We start from the raw sequence: 21439 nt of genomic DNA on the forward strand, positions 1-21439 counted from the left end.
ATTTATTCTGTTTTGTGTATCAATATTTTATGATACAACACTGAAACTCTATTATTAGTTTTTTCAAAGAAAGCACTGGAAGGCATCAGTGTGATGGCTTCAATAATCCCATATTCACCAGCACATCTCAAAGGTTAGAGTTTGAATCATCTGAAAACTACAAGGCAAATAAAACGGCTGTAAAAAAAATTTGATTATCATAATAGCAGAATTGTTCAGGCTGTGATTAAACAGTTTGTGTGGTTATTAGGGATGCAGAACCAAACCTGAAATAACAAATCGTTTCATGACATAAACCGAATTTTGGACTTGTTGATTAAGGGGAGACACCACAGATGAATAAGGTAAACATTTTAGGAAATAGATACCACTGTGAAACTTCCTCAGTTGATAACTGACATTAAGACAATATTTTTTTTTCTTAAATGTTTAATAAAGGTGTAAATATGCAAATGGCTAATTATCTTATTGAATATTTGCTAATTTGCATACATTTACAGATAACAAATCTGAACATTAGCTGAAGCCAGGTTCAAATTTCTTGTTTGGTTTTGCTGCTTTATTAGAGTCAGTGGTTTTTTTAGGGGAAATTTTGGATATCCCGTTTCTCACTCAATAAATCAGAAAATACTGTGAACAGCCATTAAAAAAATCTATTTAATTTTAACCCTTATTACAAGTTTTCTGAAATTCTATGTTTGAATATCCTAATCAGGCAATATCTAATGCTAATGTTTGGTGTAGTTGGAAGGAATCTGCAGACCCAAATAGACAAAGTAGTACAATAAACTCCTAAATGCATATTTTGGATGTTTCCGTTGTACTAGTCTGAAAGAAGACATGTTGTAGAAGCAAAATAGCCTAAAATCAAAAAATTGATCTGTGCATTAAAACATTATTTTTTGCCTGTAGTGTCTTGTCTTAAATGCAGGGCTGCTTATTATTTGATGAGGTGCCAGAGACATAGAAGAGGCAATAATCTGAACATAGGCCTACTTGACCATTAAACCATTATTTTTTTGCATCTATTAGTAGTTGAATAGACAATTCTGTATCAAACTGTCTGTTTGACTACAGTGTGCAGGTTGTACTAGTATAGACAAACCAGAACCAGCAGGGGGCTTTGATCATTGCTCTAGTGACCGAGGTATTAACCCCGTACAATCACTGGGTCCCAGATGTTGCTTTGCAGAGTCAAGACTTAGCAGAAAAAGTACAGTCATTAAGAAGTCTGGTGAGTTTTAACCACTTGATTTACTGTGAACATGAATAGAGCTAGTCATCATCCCTGAGTGCAGAGAGACCATCACAGCCACCTTAAAAAAAGCCTTTGAACATTTAGAGCTCAACATTATTTCATTCTTTCTCTGACTTCAGATAAGTGGTCCAGAGCAGATGTTCATGGTTGATTATCCTGGAAAATAAATCAAAATGTGCTGTACTGCTTAACCTTTGAACCCACCACTGCCTTGATGAAAAGCCTCAAACACTTTTGACAAAGAAGAAATATATATCTGCCCTCCCCTGTCTGCCCTGGACTGATCACGGCTCGCTGTGAATCCCACTTGGAGAGACTCCTGTTGATTTCCTGACTGCCGAGGGCTGTTTGTGGGCAAAAGTCTTTAAGTGCAGCGGAGACACTCGTCTTATTTTGAGGTGCTGTCCCTGAGTCAGTAGTCACATGATTACCCGTGGAGATTGGTGCGTGTTTGCTCTTTGCCATTTACTGCACTGCCTTGTCTGGCTGTCTGTCATAATCAAAGCATTCCAAGTGTTATGACATGGAGATGAATAATTGATTCATGCAGGCGGCTCACTGGTTATGTAAGCATCAGACAGGACTGGAGTCTGACACTGTGCTGCAAGTGAATACAGAAATGTTACAATAGCTTGTTGATTTGTTCTGCGTGTGTATTTAAATCAACAGAATTCACCGGATTGGTCTGATTACTCTCCAGATTTAGTTTTATTAGTGCGGCATTATAATGTTTCTTTCCTCAAAGGTGCAGATTCAGGGTAGCTCACATTGGTAGTGCTTTAAGCAAACAATTGAGCAACAGTGAGAACTCTCTCAAATGAAGATTTTATTCAGAAATGTGATTAGAACTAAACTGATGAATTTGGGATTTAAAAAATTAATACTTTACAAGGAACATTATAAGGGTTAAAATTATTAATTGATTAATTACTAAATTAATTATCAGAGAATTAAATCAACAACAAAGGAAATCATTTTTGTTGCAAAAATGTGCTCCGCAAACATGATGATGTGCTGCTTTGTGCTATCATTGTATCATTAGGACTTAACTTGGTTTCTGGGAAACTGTGTTTCGGACAAAAAAAGTTTCATGTTTTGTGGCCAAGATTTACATTTGGACAGAAAAGCATGTTAAACATTAATAAACTTGATGCATTCAGGGGTATGGGTATATATGACTATAATTGAATAGGTTTTTACAGCTGTGCCACTGCTTGACATTTTGTTAAGTTTTGCCTCCCTCAAGTGGTGAATAAGAACGCTGGCATTACTGGGGAGCAAGTGATCAGTATGTCCAATGAAAATGAATGTGGAAAGCAAGTTGAATGGGAAATTGTAAATAATAAAGCCATGTTACACCCCACAACACAACTAAATCGTAAGAGAGAATAATAGAGGGAGAGAGAGAGAGAGAGAGAGAGAGAGAGAAGGAGAGGGCGGAGCATGTGGTCTTGACCAATGCTATGGATTTGACCAGAAACTCAGAGTATCCCCCTGTCCTGCTGACAGCTGGAACGCCCCCTCCCTGATGACAGGCCAGAGCTGGATTCCTTCAATGAAAAAGAGCTTTGATTGTTTGCAGGAACTCCTCTGGTTTGGCTTAATGGCTGTCAGCTCTGTCAGGTGATGGACGGGCGGGTGTTTCACCCCTGATAAAAACAAGCCCCTCCAGCAAGCTGCTGACTTTCAGAGAGCAGGACCTCTGCCAGTCAACTTCTAACCTTCTCCAAACAGATGGAAACAACCACAAGTGAGATGAAGGTGAAAGAGTGTAAAAGTGATGCAAATTCAGCAAACAGTTTCTAGTTACAGAGCAAAGATGGCTGATGTTTTCTTTTCCATTTTATTTTAACTTCACTTCGTGATAACATCAATATCATAATATCAAGCTGAAAGAAACAAGGCTCTTTGGATTTCATCTGCAAACACTGGGTTACTTGTGTCGACTCACCTACAGGCATTCACCACATTATTCGACAAGACCAGACACTTTAATTTTTTGTCTACGTTTAACTAAAATGTCTTTTGATTTATATGCATGATTTTGTAGAGATGTACGTCTTAACTTACAAGATCAAAAACTGTTTAAAAGTAACGTGTTAGTATGAAAAGGTTTCTGTCTGACTCTGGCGCCACTCATCTCTTAAAGCTCCATCGCTACTGCAGCGTTCAGCTTGAATTGTGTTTTTAGTGACCGGAGCAGCTCAGGTCATCAGTTTGCCTGTGAGAAGAAACCATAAACACTACGAACATGTACCCTGAGCTCTAGTCCCACTGAGCCCAGTCAGACAGCAGTATTTCTCTTTTCTCCTGCTTCACCCCTCACCAATGCACATACACACACACACACACACACACACACACACACACACACACACACACACACACACACACACACACACACACACACACACACACACACACACACACACACACACACACACACACACACACACACACACAGAATACATCAACTGTAATTGTATATATTGACTTCAACTTAGCCCTGAGCTCCACGGCATGAATCACTGCTCGCCACCATCGTGGCAGGCCTTCACATCGAGGTGGTCCTTTGCATCGAAGAGAGGCAGCTCTGGGTTTGTGTGGGCATCCAGCCAGCTCTGACCTTCGAACATGTGAACGCACACAGGAAATCTCTGTCCACACCAGCCTCAGTCAGCTGTCAGCCTCTCCTGTCTCTGATTATTAAACGTTATTCTTGCACAATCAGGCTTTTGTTGAAATGCTACTGTAGTTTCATAATATTGTAAATGTAATTTATACATAGATTTATGTTAACATGATTGCTGCTGGTTTGGCCACCACATTTCCAGATTTTGTACAGATATTCATGGTCCCCAGATGCTGAATCCTACTGATTACCTGACATTTCCTCGAGCACCACTATGGATGTTTGATACCTTTAATTCATTTGGAGATAAAAGAAAGCCTCCCTTTTCCCTAAAAAGGTATTTTTCACAGCAGACATGTTGGCTTAATTATGTATTGGCCTAATTTAATAATGACTGCATTCCATTTGGGGGTTCAGACTCCTGGTATTTGCATGTTGGCTCACTTGTCCAGATTACTGGAACACAATTTGTTTAACCTGTGCCTATCCTGCTGTGACAGGTCAAAATGTCTACCGTGAGAATAGGTCTATTGATTCTGATTAGTGTCTTCTCTCTCTTTGAAAAATGTATTTTCTTTTAGTTTTTACATGAGCTCTGCAGTATTTCAAAACTGAAATCCAGTAGTATAAATTTCAAACAAATTATGTCTTAGGTTTTTCACATGACTTTATGAATTAATGAGTCATTTCTTTATTGCAAAGTTTGCAAAGTTGTAACCATTCAAACCTAAAACTTGAGAGACCTCTCTGTGGTTTGAGGAATATCTGACGTCAATATTTTAGACTCTTGGAGAGTTCAGGTTCAGCCTTGGTTTGTCCGAAAATGTTGCTTTTGCTCTCACTTTGCTGCCAGCTGTTGCGCTTTATTCATCGCTCTGAGTCAGGTTGACCATGTTGCACAATGTCAGGGTCCAAGTGTAACACTAGCCTTGAGGTCTCTATAGAATATACCCGTTTATTTTATTTTGTTTGTCCTTCATGGAAGTGAGTTATGATTCAGAGTATTGATTTTGTTGTTGAACATTTTATCTAAGGACATCTCTTCACCACGAGCTGAGCATGATTTTACCTTCAACTATTCCTCAGTAAATTAATTTATAGTCATCCTTGGGTGTAGCTTGTTTGTGTTTATTTGACCCATCCACTTCCCTGCAAATGGGTTTACATTGTGGTTACTTGAAAGTACTGTGCGTTTCATACAGATGTTGAATTGTGCCTTGTGCGTCTGATACAGATGCCGAGGAGCACAACAAAGTGTCGATATTTGAAACCCTGGGAATGTACACCAGTGTTCATGTCCCAAAGTGTTGTTGAGTTATTTGGCAGTTGCATTGGTGATATTTCTGATGTGTTTTCTGTACTTATGTACCGTTGATTGCATTTTGCTCAGTTTATGTACTTATTTTAAGCCCGACCATGATGTTTCTCCTGAACCTAATAATAATAAATAATAATAATAATGGATTTTATTTATATAGCACACTTTAAAATACAATGAAATCTCAAGGTGCTGCACAGGGTAAAACAATCACAATAATCAAATATAATAATAAAATGCTAAAAATAAAGAAAGAAAGAAAGAAAGAAAGAAAAGAAAAAAAATAATAAAGTGTTCGATTTTTTTATTCAAAACAATAGCAACATGTTTACTGCGACTAGTGGTGTGTCTAGTACTGGGCTTTGCAGTACATTAGAAAATGATGCTAGGGGGTCTGACCAAGCGTCAGTATGTGACCAGTTGGGATGAGAACGTGTTGGGGTAACAGTGAGGATCCTCAAGTCCTGTTTTTATTTATTGAACCATAGTTATATATATCTACTTGTAGGAGTCAGTAAAGGAAAGTAAAGAACAAACAGTATAAAGGGACACAAATGTAAAATCTAATATATATTTTTGAACCATTCTCAAAAAAACAAATCTCGTTCGTAAAAAAAAAAGTCAGAGAAGTCTTTCCCATCACTTGCACATAAATCAGTTTCAGTTCATTCACATTGGGACCATTGACTCAGCTCCCCCTCAAATTGGGGGTTGGGTGAGGGGGGTAATCTGGAGGTCTGAGAAACTCAAGACTTCATGGCAACATACCACTCAGCCATCACAAGCACTTAAAGTCCTTTAAAAATGTTGCAGTGTTGTTTACTATTGGCTCTGTGTGAACAAAAGATGGAGCCCTGGTGTCTCCACACTAACAAGGCCCATCTGAAAGCATGAGGGGAAATATAAACCGGCCGGTGCTTGCCACTTCATTTCCTGGCTGGTAAGAGCCTGTTTCCTGTGCATCAGCCTAAACATGGCATTTTACCCGAGGGACTCTGCCACTTGTTCCCCGGCCTGAGTTTCCCCTTTCTGCTTTAGACTCAGCTGCAAACAATTTATTTTCAAGACACACTGAGTAACAGTTTCCAGATTAACTCCTGGTAGGATTCTAATTGAAAATGACATTTTGGAGGATGGACAATGTAAATCAGCTTCATGTTTTGTCAGGTCCAGGCAGTGGTTCAAACCGAGGGATTGGTTGTGGTTTTTCAGCGCTTTATACCAATGTGTGGAAAACAAGCTCTGGAAACAAATTTCACACCCAGCAACTATTTCATGGCAAGTATAAAGCTGTCTACATGAGGAAGAGCGGTCTTCCTGCAAACAGCGGTGGCTTTGATTTAAATTAACTCAGAGTTGTCTGTGCCACATATGTGGGACAAATGTTACACATCTTGCTTTTTCCTTCTGAATCCAGAGCAATTTAAAGGAGTCATTGGACATTTTTTTAAATGTGCTTGTTCACTTTCTTGTTGAGTTAGATAGGAAAATCACTTTTGTGTCTTTTCGCTTAATATGAAGCCACAGCCAGCAGCTAGTTAAGGTTGGGATATGCTTAAAAATAGCTTGTTCAAATGACTTGCTGTCCAACCTCTTTAGATGGGTGTTCCAAATAGCCAAACTCAAGGCAGGATGGAACTCGTGCCGAAGTGAATGGGGATGATACATGATAATTGTTAATCATGGGGATAACAAATTTCCTGGAAAACGCTCATAGTGTTGTTGGCTACACACGAAAAGTTACAGTATCAGTAGTTGTATAGAATGAAAAAAGAGAGGAAGAAATATAGACCCTTCCAACTATATGCTGCACACTCTGTTATATCATCCGGGCGCCTCTAACTGAAGTGTCCAAAAGCAAGAAAGTCAGCAACTTTAAAGCAAACTAAAAGGTACGTTTTGCCACTGCACCCGCAAAATAAGTAATCCTGCTCCTAATCCCGTGTTTTTATACCTTGGTTTTTGAACAGATAATAAATTATGTTAATTGGTGACCTTGTGAGGTCCTGGTAAGTGAATTTGGTGTCCTTTGGACCAAGCCAGTCTAACCCACTGTTTTCAATCTTTACGTAGATAAAACTAAGCTAAACTAACCGGCTGCAGTCTGTAGCTTCATATTTACTGTAGAAATATGGTATCGAATCAATCTTCATATCTAACTACTACAAAAAACGATTCCCTTGAATCCTTAAACTATTGATTTCTATGTTACTTTCCATGCAATTGTGAATGTGTATGCCCCTTGTATGAACCCAAAAACACACATACTGTACACGTCGTCTATCTCTTATTAATTTCACCAGAAGTGTTAGATTTTAGGTGCAGCCGTGTGGCTAGGTATCGTTTTCAAAAACACAACAACAAACACATTTTTTATTTTTAAATGTTGCATGCATAGTCCTTCTGTCCATTATTTTTCATACTGATCCTCATCAAAACCAAATTCAACTTCTCAAATCTGACTTTAATGTTTTAAGCCAAAACTAGACTGTACTTCTTGGAATAGATTCAGTTACTCTGGCCTGTCTCCATCAATTATCCGGATTTCACGACAGTGGACTCTGTGCCTTTGTTCAGATTTTGCGGGGTAATTACTGGCAGGACCTGCTTAAAGCTGTTATTTTCCAGATGGCTGGCAGGCAAGACTCGAGAGCTGGTTAGTCCCAACATGTGCTCATGCTGAAGCCTACATAGAAACCACTTAGCCTTCAGATGGCATGGAGCTGCAATAGGCCTCGTTGAGCTGAAATGGGTCATGGTCAAAGCACTTTTGGCTGAGGAAGAAAAGCTTCAGATCCCCTGGACCCAGAAGGCAAACACTCTGTATTTGAGGGGAAAGCCTTGCATCCCGACCTGGGACACAGAGTTTGATTGCCGATGGACCGGTTTCCTGCAGCCAGAGGGGGGAAAAGTGGGGTTTAAGGGGTTGAATCTTGATTGGATGTGGAGCACATCTAAAGTTCACAGCGTAATGCTTTGAGAGAGAGAAAGAGTGAAAGGTCAACAGACTGGATTCGGTGGTTTGTTGAGCAGCACTCAATGAGAGCAGACAACCAGCAGCTGCACAGTGACAAGGAGATTTACCAAGGCAAAGGTCTTCTCACCACTCAAGGATGAGATACTATTCAGCTGTCTACTTGCTGAAAAGTGCACTTAGAGTCTGGCCTTCATTTAAAGCTTTCATATTCATGTGATAAATACATAGAAAAGATATTACTGATATGCAATGTTGAAACAAGGAGAGCTGCTCTGTCCAAAAGGTAACAAAATCAGACTACCAGCCTCTATAAAGCTCACTTACTAATGTGTTGTATCTTGCTTGAAAACAAAACAAAGTGCTAAGTCCCAATGCTTATTAGGAAAAAAACAAGTCAAAGGAGAGTTCCTTGTTTGGGTTCACTGGATGGTGATGGGCAGCTTTGAAAGGGAACACTTAACAGCAGTAGAAACTGATATGGAAGAGGATGTGTGACAAAGGTCGGACACAAGAAAGCAAACAATCTTCGTTTAGAAAGCAGCAGTCATTGCTTTGTGAGTGACCAGTGGAGAGCAATCCATCAAAAGTCAGATACTGTGATTATTTGATCTCACATTACATAACAAAAATCAACGATTATAATTATGCTGTATCAGAAAATGACACCATTAAATCCGTATCAGATTAAATTTTGCAAACTCATTTTAAAAATGACCATATGAGGAGAATTTTAGGGCTTTCGTTAATTAGTTCCTTTACAGGAAAACTTGTAAGATCCAGCCTAAGTTTAACATAAAAGTCGTCAAAATTCGTTATGCTAAACAATATTAATTTCATGACATTCAATAGAGCGTATACTTACATTTTCTCTCTAAAACCCCTGACAGTATCAGTTCTGTTCGCTGACTGACACATTCCTCCATGTCCCTATGAAAGGACTTAATTTAACTTCACGTTTTACTCTGCCCCGAGTCAACGAGCTCCATCAGCCACAAAACTCACAAGAACAAAACACACCATCACTGAGAAAAGAAAGAAAAGTGAGGAGAATGACACAGAGAGACTGGGAGAAAAAGAGAAGTAGAAGAAGGGGGGAAATAGGTTCAAAGGCGATCTTTTTCCCTTCCACTCTTATCCATTCACTTTGTGCCACATTGGCCCCTGGGGGGATGGGGGTTGCTTGTCATTGGTGCCATTCACCTGTCAATCATAGTGTTACGGGATCTGATGGGTTTGGAGCGGAAACCCCCAACCAAGAGGCACATGGGATGAAGTCACCACCATAAAAGCAAACAACGAAACAACCTTCACTATTTGACTTGTTCTGAAACTTCTTCTGACCCTGATACTTCACTTTCTGATGCTGGGTAAAACTACTTCCTACTTCTGATTCTACAAAAAGAAAATCCAGATGTTGAACATTAGGGCGTGTAGACGGTGTATGATGGGCAGAAATTAAACAGTTATCATTAGGACATTGCTGTAATATGTCCTTGAACAGTACATCCACGTACTGCAAATGGCTGATGTCTAACGTTTCCAAAACGAACCATATACTTTATGTGAATTAGAGAAACCATTGATGAAATGTAACAAGTCAAGTGCTCAAGTACTATACTTATACAGTTTTGATATGGGACAGTTTTCAGGTGACTAAGTTAACTACTTTATACTTCTACCCCACTAGATTCCAGGTGTAAGTATATTGTGCTTTTTACTAAATGAATTAGAAATCATGGTTAGTTTTTTATTTGCAGAATCTGATTTTACAAACAAAATATACAATCAGCTTATTAAATTTGATGCATTCTTATATATTGTATATATATATATATATATATATATATATATATATAGAGAGAGAGAGAGAGAGAGAGAGAGAGAGAGAGAGAGAGAGAGAGCCTGAATCACAGAACAGAATATAAAGTGCTTCCTTCAGTGATCTAAACGGACATTTATGGTTTGAAAATTTTAAAATCTTCTTATCGAAACCTGCACTGAAACAAATACTCTGAAGATATACATTACTACTGTATTCATTCCCAGTAACTCTATAGAAACTAGGCACAGCGATAACTACCCCCTCAAGCCCTCAATGCCAGAACAAGGTATAGAATAACACAGAGGAAAGTATCTGGGGGCAACGATAAGTGCTCTGAAACAGGAGACAGATTTCCGCAAACGAGCCCAGGTGGTCTGCCGTCCCACGTCCTCTGTTACTCATGAAAAGTCACTTTTCTCTCCAATGCTGCTGCATTCATACGGAGGACATAAACTTCACTGGAGCCTGTAGCACCAGAGCCAGATTGATTCAGTGTGCGACTCTGAATGTGATCTGAAGACAGCGTGTGGAGCTGTTGAAGGTGCTGAGGGCTGCTGCAGTGGTGACAGAGCTGGTGACAGTGAAGCACCTCAGCTCTCACACTGCTGCCTTTACTCCAAAAGTGCTGTTTGTGTGTGTGTGTGTGTGTGTGTGTGTGTGTGTGTGTGTGTGTGTGTGTGTGTGTGTGTGTGTGTGTGTGTGTGTGTGTGTGTGTGTGTGTGTGTGTGGGTGTGTGTCTGCATTACATGTAGGATTGATCTCCAAGAAAAACACTGTGCAAATATCGTCCAAACAGTCAATCAATCAGTCAGTCATGAGCTCATGTAAGTCCCTTTCCCCCCACAGACCAGCCATCAGTATTACTGTTTCACTGCTCTTTATACAACCAGATTAACGCTCGTTAAGAATAACAGGACCGACGTGAATGTCCTCGCCCTCGCTGTAACCGGAGAGCCTCGAGGTGGTACTGAGGGAACGTCAGGGGCCCTCGGTGTGAAAAGCAGCCAGTCAGGCTTGGCCTTAGCCACACAGACCACTACTCACTCAATCCACAACCCCTCACAGCAGGATCCAGCCATCTGGACTCATTTCTGCTCCGACAAGGTGGCTCTCAAGGCCTATCTGTATGAGGGCTGCATTCACAGAGGGCCCCAGGAATGTGCTTGTCTGGGGGAGAACTAAGCTGATTTAAGGGTTGGCGGCTTGACGCGATATATCTTTTCACCCTTTACACTGGAGCATGTCATTTCATCAACATCTGTATTTCATTTTTAGTGCCCTGGTCAATCCAGGGTTCAGTCTGTTTGGTTTTAGGCACAAAGATAGGCCTCAAATCACTCCGCTAATGCCTGTTGTTGAGTCATTCAGACTGCAAACACATGCAAGACATTACATTTGTTTAATAAAACATCTAAAATATTTCTACAATTCCTTTAAACTCTAAATCCTATAATCCAGGTTATCCAAGTTATTTAATTATTTTCATGGTTCAGTAATAGTTGAAAACAGATGATGAAACAGATTTTTTTTTCTGTTGTTATTTGTAAATGTAGCCATGGTTCACCAGCCAGCGATGTCTGTTGCCTAGCTCTCTCTTCCCATATTTCCTATCTGTCAGTTTATTCACTAAAGGTAAAAAAGTTGTAAATGTAGAAATTGTTGTCTTGTGTTTCTGAACATTGCTCAGCTGAAACAATTCGCTGACTTTCCAGAGTTTGGTTAAGATAACCCAAAGGGATCCTTACTGGGCAGTAAATCCAGATAGGACCTCACTGCATGCATTACTGCCTGCAGCGACAGCTCAACCCTTTTAGCTGTTCGGTTACTATGGGAACTAGTACTAAAACCCCAAAAGGGCCAACAAGAGCGGGTCATAGGGCAGCAGCAGGTCATAGGGCAGATAACTAGCACATGTCTTGCCTTGAAATCTGGGTCTACTCACAGGGACAGCTAATGTAACCTACTGTAGGTAATGTATGGTTGACCTGGTTCTGTTGTGAAAACTGTTAAAAATATATATATTTATATATATATATATATATATATATATATATATATATATATATATATATAAGGTACTACTCTATAATAAAGCACACTTTATACAGGGTTTGCCTAATTCAACAGAGATAATCCTTCAATTAACCATTCAACTTGTCTATTTCCCTGAAGAATATCTGGACCACAATCCATTTATCCACAATTAATTAAAACTTAGACCTACAATTGCAGATTCGATAGACTGGGAAAAAACGTTTTAATGACTATTAGCTATTTAAAAGACAATTTATAAAACCTTTGAAAAAGGTGTCTTATCACCAAAATTAAAGCTCTGGCACTGTAAATGTTAAATCTAGGTTTCAACTAAAAAAAACACAAAGTTTCAAGTTTACCACAACTGTGGAGGCTCTTCACAATTCAGGATAGAAAGTTTATCCAAAGATTTATAAGTTGGTGAAGAAAGAGGGCTGAGCAAAGACAGAAAATGATGTTTAATTGTTGAGAACAATTTCAACACAGTGTTAATAATTCATCACAGAAGAAAACAGCGGCGTACCACCTTGACTTCATCAATAGTGAACATGCCGTTCCTATTGCCTACATGAATCCACTGCACTAGGAGTTGAAAGGGGGCGTATGTGGCCGGTCTGAATGACCAAACATGGATGCAAAAGACCTGTGTTCTGTCCCCTCTGAGACCCTGATCAATAAGATCTTTTTCTGGATACGATTCACACCACATTCATCATCCATGCAGGCGACTGCCAGCCTTGAAACCACTTTTAATCACATCCCCAGGGCCTCCCAACTGTTTCCTCATTGAAAATGAAACTGAGATATTAATTCTCAGATCTGTGACACATCACCATGTGTTTCTTTTACTGTGGGTATTTCAGTATTCGTATGGTGCTGTTGCAGTGAATGCTTAAGTGAATTTCATGAACAAATGCGTGCAATGTTACATAATCCTGCCTTGAGGATGAGATGGTATCAGAAACTACTGTGCATCAGTGGCAGCTCCACTGTGAGTCCATCTCCTGGCAAAACCTTTTGTTCTGCTGCCTTTTGCTATGAGCTTTCCAGCATAAATCCATTCTCATTAGTTAACTGGGGCGCAGGAGCTGAATCTGGCAGAAATACAAGCAGGCAGCGTCCCCCAGTGGAGTGCTACAAGACTGTGGAGAGTAACTGGTGGAAAAAAAGGAAAACTTGGTCAAGTAGGAAGGCCTGTTAGTGGTGCTTACTTGGCCAATCAGCAGCTTTAGGGTTTCCTATTGGCTAAAATGGAGCTGTCAATCAAATCCTCCAGAGGGTGTTTTTCTGTGGTGTCCTCAGTGTAGTTGAGGAGGTCTAGAGGTACAGATCCCCTCCGTGAAAACCAACGTCCTAACATCCATATTTTCTTGTATGAAAGTAGCAATACGACAAGATGCTGCACTCACAGACTAACCAAACTAAAAGTGTTAGTAAAAAAATGTACTTACAGACAATTACTTAAATTATTACAATTAAAAGTTCTCATCAGTATGAGACAGAATTGCACTATTCTACATAGGCCTAACATTATATCCGTAGAATATTATTTTCTATGCTTTAAGCTGCATTTTAAGGGTATTAAAGTTGGGGCTTATTGTAACTACTTATATACTGTTAGATCATTTGGTCAATAAAAATGTATCATATTCTATGTTGATCAGATGTTTATGTATGTAAATCCCTTGGTTGCAAAGTAACAAACTACCAGTAGTGGTAAAAGTAAAAAGTGAAAGACTAATGCTTTTTTTCGTCTGAAATGTAATGAAATAGTAAAAAGTACAAAGTAGCATCAAATGGAAATACTCAAGTAAAGTACAAGTACTTCAAAATTGTAAATATATTATAATAATATTGTACCTATAATATAATATAATAGAAAATAATATAACTTAACATAATATAACATAACATAACGTAACACTATATAATATAATATAATATAATATATATTTCATATAATATAATATAATAAAAATAATATAACTTAACATATATATAACATAACATAACGTAATATATATAATATAATATAATATATATTTCATATAATATAATATAATAGAAAATAATATAATAAATTAACATAATATAATATAACATAATATAATAATACATATAATATAATATAATAGAAAATAATATATATAATATAATATAATATATATTTCATATAATATAATATAATAGAAAATAATATAACTTAACATAATATAACATAACATAATAACATAATATATATATTTCATATAATATAATATAATATATATTTCATATAAATATAATATATATTTATATAATATAATATATATTTCATATAATATAATATAATAGAAAATAATATAACTTAACATAATATAACATAACATAACGTAACACTATATAATATAATATAATATAATATAATATAATATAATATATATATTCATATAATATAATATTTCATATAATATAATTTTTAATAAGTTTTGTTTTTTGTGCCCTACATGACACTGCTCACACTCTGATGTCTCCTCCAAATAAAATCAGATTTGCTTCCACTGAAAAGGATCAAAACTCTCCAGTCTTCAGTGAGGGATGCCTCAGTCCCGTGTCATACCCAGCTGACACCCATGGGTGTCATACCCAGCTGACACCCATGGGTGGCAGGGCTGTTCCGGACCACTGGACTGGGGGGACTGACTGCTGCTCTCTGATTGGTTGGCGTTGTGCGCGTCCCCGTCGTCTCCTCCCTCCCGGTTTTCCTGGCATCATGACCTTTTCCCTTGGCAACCACTTCCTCCGAGCATCCACGGCCATCTTTCATTTCAAGTCATTCATGAAAAAGTTCTTTGGCTCATGTAAACACGCAGAGAGACACGTGTTTGCATGTTGGTGTTTACAGAGACGCCTCCGAGAGAGAACAAGAGAACAGAGAGAACAAGAGAACAGAGAGAGAACAAGAGAACAGAGAGAGAGAGAGAGTACGTGTCTCTGCTACATTGTAGCGTCGTGTCTCTGTGTCTCTGCTACAATGTAGCGTTTCTTGTGCATCACACGTTTTTTCCGGCTGCTGTTTTTGCGCAATATCCTCCAAACTAAAGTGTCTGAATGAGCTGAACACGTGTGTAGAGACCCACGTGTTTGAGTAACGCACTGAAGAGCAGTGTGTTGTAGTGTAATGTAATGTAATGTAATGCACTGAAGAGCATTACATTACATTACATTACAGTCATTTAGCAGACGCTTTTATCCAAAGCGACTTACAGGAAGTGTATTCAACATAGGTATTCAAGAGCAGTGTGTTGTAATGTAATGTATTCGTATCAGTTCGCTGCACTTATTGAATTTGTATTTGTTTACTGCACTTATCCTATTCGTAGTAGTTTGTAGCACTTATTATATTCGTATTAGTCTGTTGCAATTATTGTTTTCGTAGTAATTTGCCTCTGCACTATACTTTTGCTCTGGTTTATGCTTTAAGATGCTTGTTTAAGAAAGGAGATGCACTGATGACTTCTGGTGACTAGTAGTTCTCTTGAATACCTATGTTGAATACACTTCCTGTAAGTCGCTTTGGATAAAAGCGTCTGCTACATGACTGTAATGTAATGTAATGTAATGTAATGTAATGTAATGTGTGTTGACAGCAGGTGGAGCGCTAGAATAAGAGTAGGGACCATTGTCTGAATGACACAGTCCTCACCACCACTGCCATGTTGTTCTGCAAATACACTGATCAGCAGGGAGACGGAAGTGTTTATTTCTAACATCACGGTGGAGTTTTAACTGTTAAAAAAACAACAACAAAAACCTGTCACTCTATGTTTTGTTTTAAAGGGTCGTGAAGTACCAGTGATACGAGCTGGCTGTCATTCATGGCAGGATGAGAAAGAAGCAGACTGCCAAACAGAGGAAGACCGAGGAGACACCAGTAGTCCAGGAGTTTGTGGTAGAAAAAATAATTCGCCGCAGGATCTTTAACGGGCGAGTGGAGTACTTCCTGAAGTGGAAAGGTTTCACTGAGTGAGAGAGATCTGCTTTCTCATAGTGTGTGTGTGATTCATTTTTGTGTCGTTTTTTGCATTATATTAAAGTTTCTCCTTGCCTCTTATGTGTTTGCAGTGCAGAAAACACGTGGGAACCTGAGGACAATCTGGACTGCCCTGAACTCATCGAAGAGTTCCTGAGAAACACCCCTTTCCCAGAGGGGAATGAGGAAGATCAAACCCAGCAAGAGTTAATTCCAAAAGAAGAAATGACAGAGCAGGAGACGGAAATTGTGAGTTTATGTTGTTTCCATGTTATTCATAGAACTTCTGCTCCTAAATCTGTAAAAAAAAAATGAAAAAACAACATATTATTAGATACTGTTTATGTAGGGCATTACACTCAGAAAATTCGGGAAGCTTTATATCTTCATTTTAAAAGAACGGGCTCTGGATTCCAGTAAATCATCTCACCATGTTGGCAGAGTTTGTTCCTATTTTTTTTTAGGGTTTTAAGGCTGAACATGAAACTAAATGGTGTGTGAAGGTGGTTAGTTTCAAATGCCCCTAAGAGGGAAATCAATAAAATGTCCCTTTTTTTGCGTAAGTGAAGTGAAAAAGAATCCCCTTCAAAGCTGTCTCCTTATGCGGATGTTGTCTTTGTGGTGTCTTCTAACGTCTGTTCCTTTTGTCCTTGACATTCTCTTTGAAGTCCTGTATGCAGTCTCAGCAGCAGGCTCACACTGTGCAGAGCAACAGCGAGCCAAGCGACACGCAGTCAGATACCCCCACTAACCTCAGCACTTACCTCGAGCCTGAATGCATCATTGGCTCCACAGACAGACAGGGAGAGCTCATGTTCCTCGTCAAATGGTAACTCCACCACTTCCTCTTTTTCTCTGTCCTTGAATGAACGCCAAGGGCTGGTTAAATGTTTTTTCTGATGGTAGAACTCACGATCGTTCATGTTTAAAGCTGCAATCTTCAAGGTTCAATCTACAGGAAGGATGATGGAGCATCTAGTGTCAGGTTTCTGCAATGATAATGTCACTTTTTGTGAGACAAAGTTAGACAACGTTGGCCGTGACAAAACATGCCTCAGATTAGTATTCGATTAGGGAGGGCGTGCTGCCATGACAAAGAAGCAGCCACAAAACCGCATCCTGGTACATTTTTTTTTTATCTGATTTCCTGCTACTATATACTTTTAGTTGCATTATGAGACATGAAGAGGCTATTGTTTTGAAAGCACATGGGAGATCTTTGCTTTCGGGGATTTCCGCCAGAAATCTTCTTAGAATTAGGCAACAAACCTACTTGGTTAAGTTTTGGAAAAGATTGTAGTTTGGGTTAAAATGAACCGAAAAGGAAACTTATCCCATTTTGCTTTTGGAGCTTCAGCCATAAAAGGCAAGGCCATTTTACTTGTAAATGTATTTATTCACACCTTTCGAACACAGAGGTATTTCAAAGTGCTTTACAAAAGGACAAGAAATTCATTATAAAAACATTTAAAACACAATAAAAATATAGTCAAATAAGATAAAATACGAAAAAAAGAAACCGGAAACATTTAAATATTTATTGTGAATCAATTAACTTAACTGAAATGCAGTACTAATAGCTGTATTACCCCTTGAAATGTCATTGGATATTATTCAGTCCCATTGGCCTTTCTTCCTTCACAATAACCTTCTTAAAACTGGCAGGACTTTCTGCTGAAACATTAAAAGTAGGAGGCGGCTATCTTAACGGTGTGTATCCCCACAGGAAGAACTCCGACGATGTGGCCCTGCTGCCGGCCCGCGAAGCCAGTGCCAGGTGTCCCCAGGTGGTCATCGACTTCTACGAGCAGAAGCTGACCTGGCACTGCGGAGACGAGGAGCAGTGAAATGTGTGCGTGGGTTGTGTACAGAGGCAAACTGATAAACAGCTGTGCTCTCGCCTGAAGCTTAGTTTAACCTCCATCGAGTGTCCTCCTTCAGCTGACATTAGAGGCACAACTGTGTGAAATTGCGCTGCAGGTAGAATTCCACATTCTGGCAGGTGCGAGATCCTCAGCGGGGACGGATTTTTAGTGCTCTCAGTCCCACGGTGCTCAATGAGGTCTGTGTGCCTTTGTGGAGACTGCGATGGGGACTAAAACTAACCTTTGTGTAGAGCAGCTGATCTGAGATCAGACTAACCTGTAGCAGCTTTGGTCTCGCGTAAGCAGACACAATCACTGTGGACATGCATTTCATTTTTATTGCTATGTAGTCATAGAATATTTGTGGTCACCTTAGCTGTTTGATGTGTTCTTTATATCTTTTATTATGTAGGTAGAGTGAACTAACCGCCGTCTAATCCATTCCTCCATGTAGCTTTTAGGCAGAGCTGAAGATTTTAGACCTGTTGTGCTAACATTTGTCGTTTGAACCTGTTTTGTGTCTGGTGTTTATAACCACAGCTTTTACTGTGTCTCTTTGTGGCCCTTGTGTTTGATGTGGAATATTAAAAAAAAAATTGCCCACCATAAAAAAATTTTTTTTCCAATCAGCTGCTAAATACCAAATATAATCTTCTACTCAGTATTGGATTATAACAAGATTATTAGTGAGTTTTTTTTATATATATTTTAAATGGTGCTTAAACAAAGTCCTGGCACAATCAATGACATTTTCTTAAAAATTCTAAAATAAATCAATTGAGATTAACACAAAAACTTTTGTGCACCAGTGATGGCTAATAAATTGTTGAATGTAGCACTTTAGATATGAGACTGTCCAATTACTGTACAAACTGCATCGTCTTCAAGTAATTATACAGGTCTGTGTACATGTTAACTGTATACTGATGGCAGTGTCCTGACTCGCCGTATCTCCCATGACTGTTATGTTACACTCAGCTGAACCATAAACCTCCAAAAAAAAGAAAACACCTGCTACTGAATGACTTTAACTGTTGACCATGAATCTGTGAAGTCTCTGTGAATAAAGGAAACCTTTTTGTGAAGCTTTTCTCTTGAGTTTTTTTTTTATACACATTTGCCATGTGCTAAATGATATAGTATGAACATCAATTGAACAAATCATCAATTTAAAAACTGTAGTGAAGGCTTAGGATGTTTTTTTCACTGAGCCTAACTGACAGTCAATAAGCATTACATGTGACATGTAGTTGTAGCTTGATACAGTAATGTTGGCACAGGGACTGACAGTTATAAGGAAGAGCTTATCTCAGTCTTGTGACTTTATTTTAAAACCTTTGTTCCTAGACAGTAAAAGTTGGAAATAAAAGGCACTTGCCCCACTTTGTCTGGCTGACTTTACATTACTGAGATTCACAAAAGAACATTTGGATTATGATAGAAGAAACTGTCAACGCAGAGACTCAGGTAGGTCTGAAGTTATACTGTAATTTAAAGATTTTAAACAAGCTTTATAGTTATTAAAAAAACCTTGTTTGTCAAATGTTACGGTCAGAAGCTTTAAATTCTGCTTCAGACTTAGAAAAACAACTAGTTTTTGTGTCTTGAGCAATAAAAGTATATTTGGTGGGATTTTCCGATCTTAATTCTTGTCATGCGACTTCCTCTATCTGCCAATAAAACACTTCCCCTTTTTTATATCGCATTCAGTTCAGTGTCTCTCCTGCCTTCTCCATGCAGCAGGTGATCAGTGTTTGGGTGCGGGACCCACGGATACAAAAGAATGACTTTTGGCATGCCTTCATAGACTACGAAATTTGTTTACATGTAAGTAAAATGATAAAAGGAAGATTTTTTTAGCATTTACATCAAAAAGTTGAGATTACTGTAGCATGGGTGTCACATTTGTGTCCTGTTTTAGACCAACAGCGTGTGCTTCACCAAGAAGATCTCAATTGTGAGAAGGCGGTTCAGTGAGTTTGTATGGCTCAGGCAGAAGCTACAAGCAAATTCACAGCTAATGTAAGTCAATTTTACTGTACTTTGAACTTACACTTTAGCAAAAACAAAACACATATACTTTCAGTTTTCATGTTAAAAGGTAATCTGCCCTACGGTTCCTGTCATTTTTAGGGTGTATTTGTTTCTTTTGCAGGGTACAGCTACCAGAACTGCCCCCAAAGAACATCTTCTTCAGCATGAACAACGGCCAGCAGATCACTGAGCGGATGAAAGGGCTCCAGAAGTTTTTGGAACAGTAAGACTGATCTCACAGATCAATTAACATGTGAACTTTGGCACAGAACAACAAACCATAACAAAACTGCTGACAGTTTCCAGGAACACCTGGCCACGTGACTACTGTTCTTAACAAGCAATACAATATGTAACGTGTTTGTCCATATTCTCCAGGATCCTCCAGAGCCCTCTGCTGCTGTCGGACAGCTGCCTACATCTTTTCCTGCAGTCACAGCTCAGCGTCCCCAAGATGGAGGCCTGTGCTGCTGGACAGACTCACTACTCTGTGGCCCAGGCCGTCCAGTGCTGCGGTCTAAGGCGATTCCACTCCGAAGAGGATCTGCAGAAAAACCTCAGCATGTCTTGTGACTCTGACTCAGACAGGTTTGTAATATTAGACTCTTAAGTCTTTCTCCACTTCAAAAATTCCGTAGGACTGAAAGCCTTTTACATCCAAGGATAGAGCTTCGTCAGCAGCTTGGCAAAATATGCTTTTAAGTATAGACTCGCTGATGTGTTTTCCAAAACAGATAATATGAGAACTCCCTCTACCTCATTTTCCAAATTACAAAATTGTATTAACTTTCCATCGCATGTTCTGGTGTCTGTCATTCCAGCTCAGAGTGTAGAGATCCAGAGCTTCGGATTAAAGATTTGGCAATAAACAAAGCGGAGAGTACGGCTTCACTTGATCTCATGGGAACCAGCCAGGAGGAAACCCTCAGCTGCTCATGTGGTTCTATATGAAAACATAATCATTATCACATCATCATCCTCGGCACACAGATGCCTGGACCTGTGAAGAAGAAATTTGCCTTTTACCCTGTCATACTGCACTTTTAGCTACGTGGTTGCTCCTAAGTATTTCACTTGTTAAAAAAAATCATAGCTTATTATGTTCTCATTGGGGCATTTCAGTTTGAACCATGTACAGTAAATAGTAATAAAAATATAACTATTGTATATCCATAAAGTGTTGTGAACCAGTATATTCTGTCTGCATAGCTAAAAAGTTGTAGCAACAATTTGCCTGAAGATGGCAGTGTTGGTACATCATTCCGTTCGTATAATCACTTATCCCATGAACATATGTGGCAACTATCCATATTTACTTCACAAACAAGCCCAGCAGAAACCAACACTAGTTATGGTCATTCACAAAGTGTATCTTTGCCAGATATGTGCAGATAACAATGTGATACCTTAAGCAGTGACAGCCTGATGTCTCTCTCTGTGGCTGACCTCCCCCTCCTATTAAAATGAAAGGTGTAGGAAGCTTGTCA

General features: G+C 38.9%; 2 protein-coding genes across 3 annotated transcripts; both read left to right on the top strand.

Annotated features, from left to right (window-relative positions):
* The first annotated feature begins 15722 nt into the window (after nt 1-15722).
* Nucleotides 15723-18986, top strand: cbx3b (chromobox homolog 3b). Of its 2 annotated transcripts, none has more exons than XM_054621709.1 (4): nt 15723-16046; nt 16146-16302; nt 16722-16882; nt 17780-18986. In XM_054621709.1, the coding sequence occupies exons 1-4, from the start codon at nt 15907-15909 to the stop codon at nt 17898-17900; spliced, it is 579 nt and encodes a 192-aa protein (XP_054477684.1). In that variant the 5' UTR covers nt 15723-15906; the 3' UTR covers nt 17901-18986. The 2 variants fall into 2 exon arrangements, with proteins under 2 accessions (XP_054477684.1, XP_054477685.1); XM_054621710.1 differs by having other exon boundaries at nt 15724-16007.
* Nucleotides 18987-19263: 277 nt separating this feature from the next.
* Nucleotides 19264-21138, top strand: snx10b (sorting nexin 10b). Its single transcript, XM_054621912.1, has 6 exons — nt 19264-19385; nt 19659-19745; nt 19840-19940; nt 20074-20175; nt 20331-20540; nt 20774-21138. Exons 1-6 carry the CDS (start codon nt 19353-19355, stop codon nt 20901-20903), a joined length of 663 nt encoding a protein of 220 aa, XP_054477887.1. The 5' UTR covers nt 19264-19352; the 3' UTR covers nt 20904-21138.
* Nucleotides 21139-21439: the final 301 nt, after the last annotated feature.

This window comes from Anoplopoma fimbria, chromosome 20, assembly GCF_027596085.1.
Source record: "Anoplopoma fimbria isolate UVic2021 breed Golden Eagle Sablefish chromosome 20, Afim_UVic_2022, whole genome shotgun sequence".
In the NCBI taxonomy this organism is placed as follows: domain Eukaryota; kingdom Metazoa; phylum Chordata; class Actinopteri; order Perciformes; family Anoplopomatidae; genus Anoplopoma; species Anoplopoma fimbria.

Bases quoted from the DNA above. Each gene is read 5' to 3' on its own strand.
- cbx3b (XM_054621709.1), top strand. From the start codon at position 15,907: ATGAGAAAGAAGCAGACTGCCAAACAGAGGAAGACCGAGGAGACACCA. The intron at 16,303-16,721 runs GTGAGTTTATGT...TTCTCTTTGAAG, and splicing joins CAGAGCAGGAGACGGAAATT to TCCTGTATGCAGTCTCAGCA. The intron at 16,883-17,779 runs GTAACTCCACCA...GTATCCCCACAG, and splicing joins CTCATGTTCCTCGTCAAATG to GAAGAACTCCGACGATGTGG.
- snx10b (XM_054621912.1), top strand. From the start codon at position 19,353: ATGATAGAAGAAACTGTCAACGCAGAGACTCAG. The intron at 19,746-19,839 runs GTAAGTAAAATG...GTCCTGTTTTAG, and splicing joins ACTACGAAATTTGTTTACAT to ACCAACAGCGTGTGCTTCAC. The intron at 20,176-20,330 runs GTAAGACTGATC...CATATTCTCCAG, and splicing joins CTCCAGAAGTTTTTGGAACA to GATCCTCCAGAGCCCTCTGC.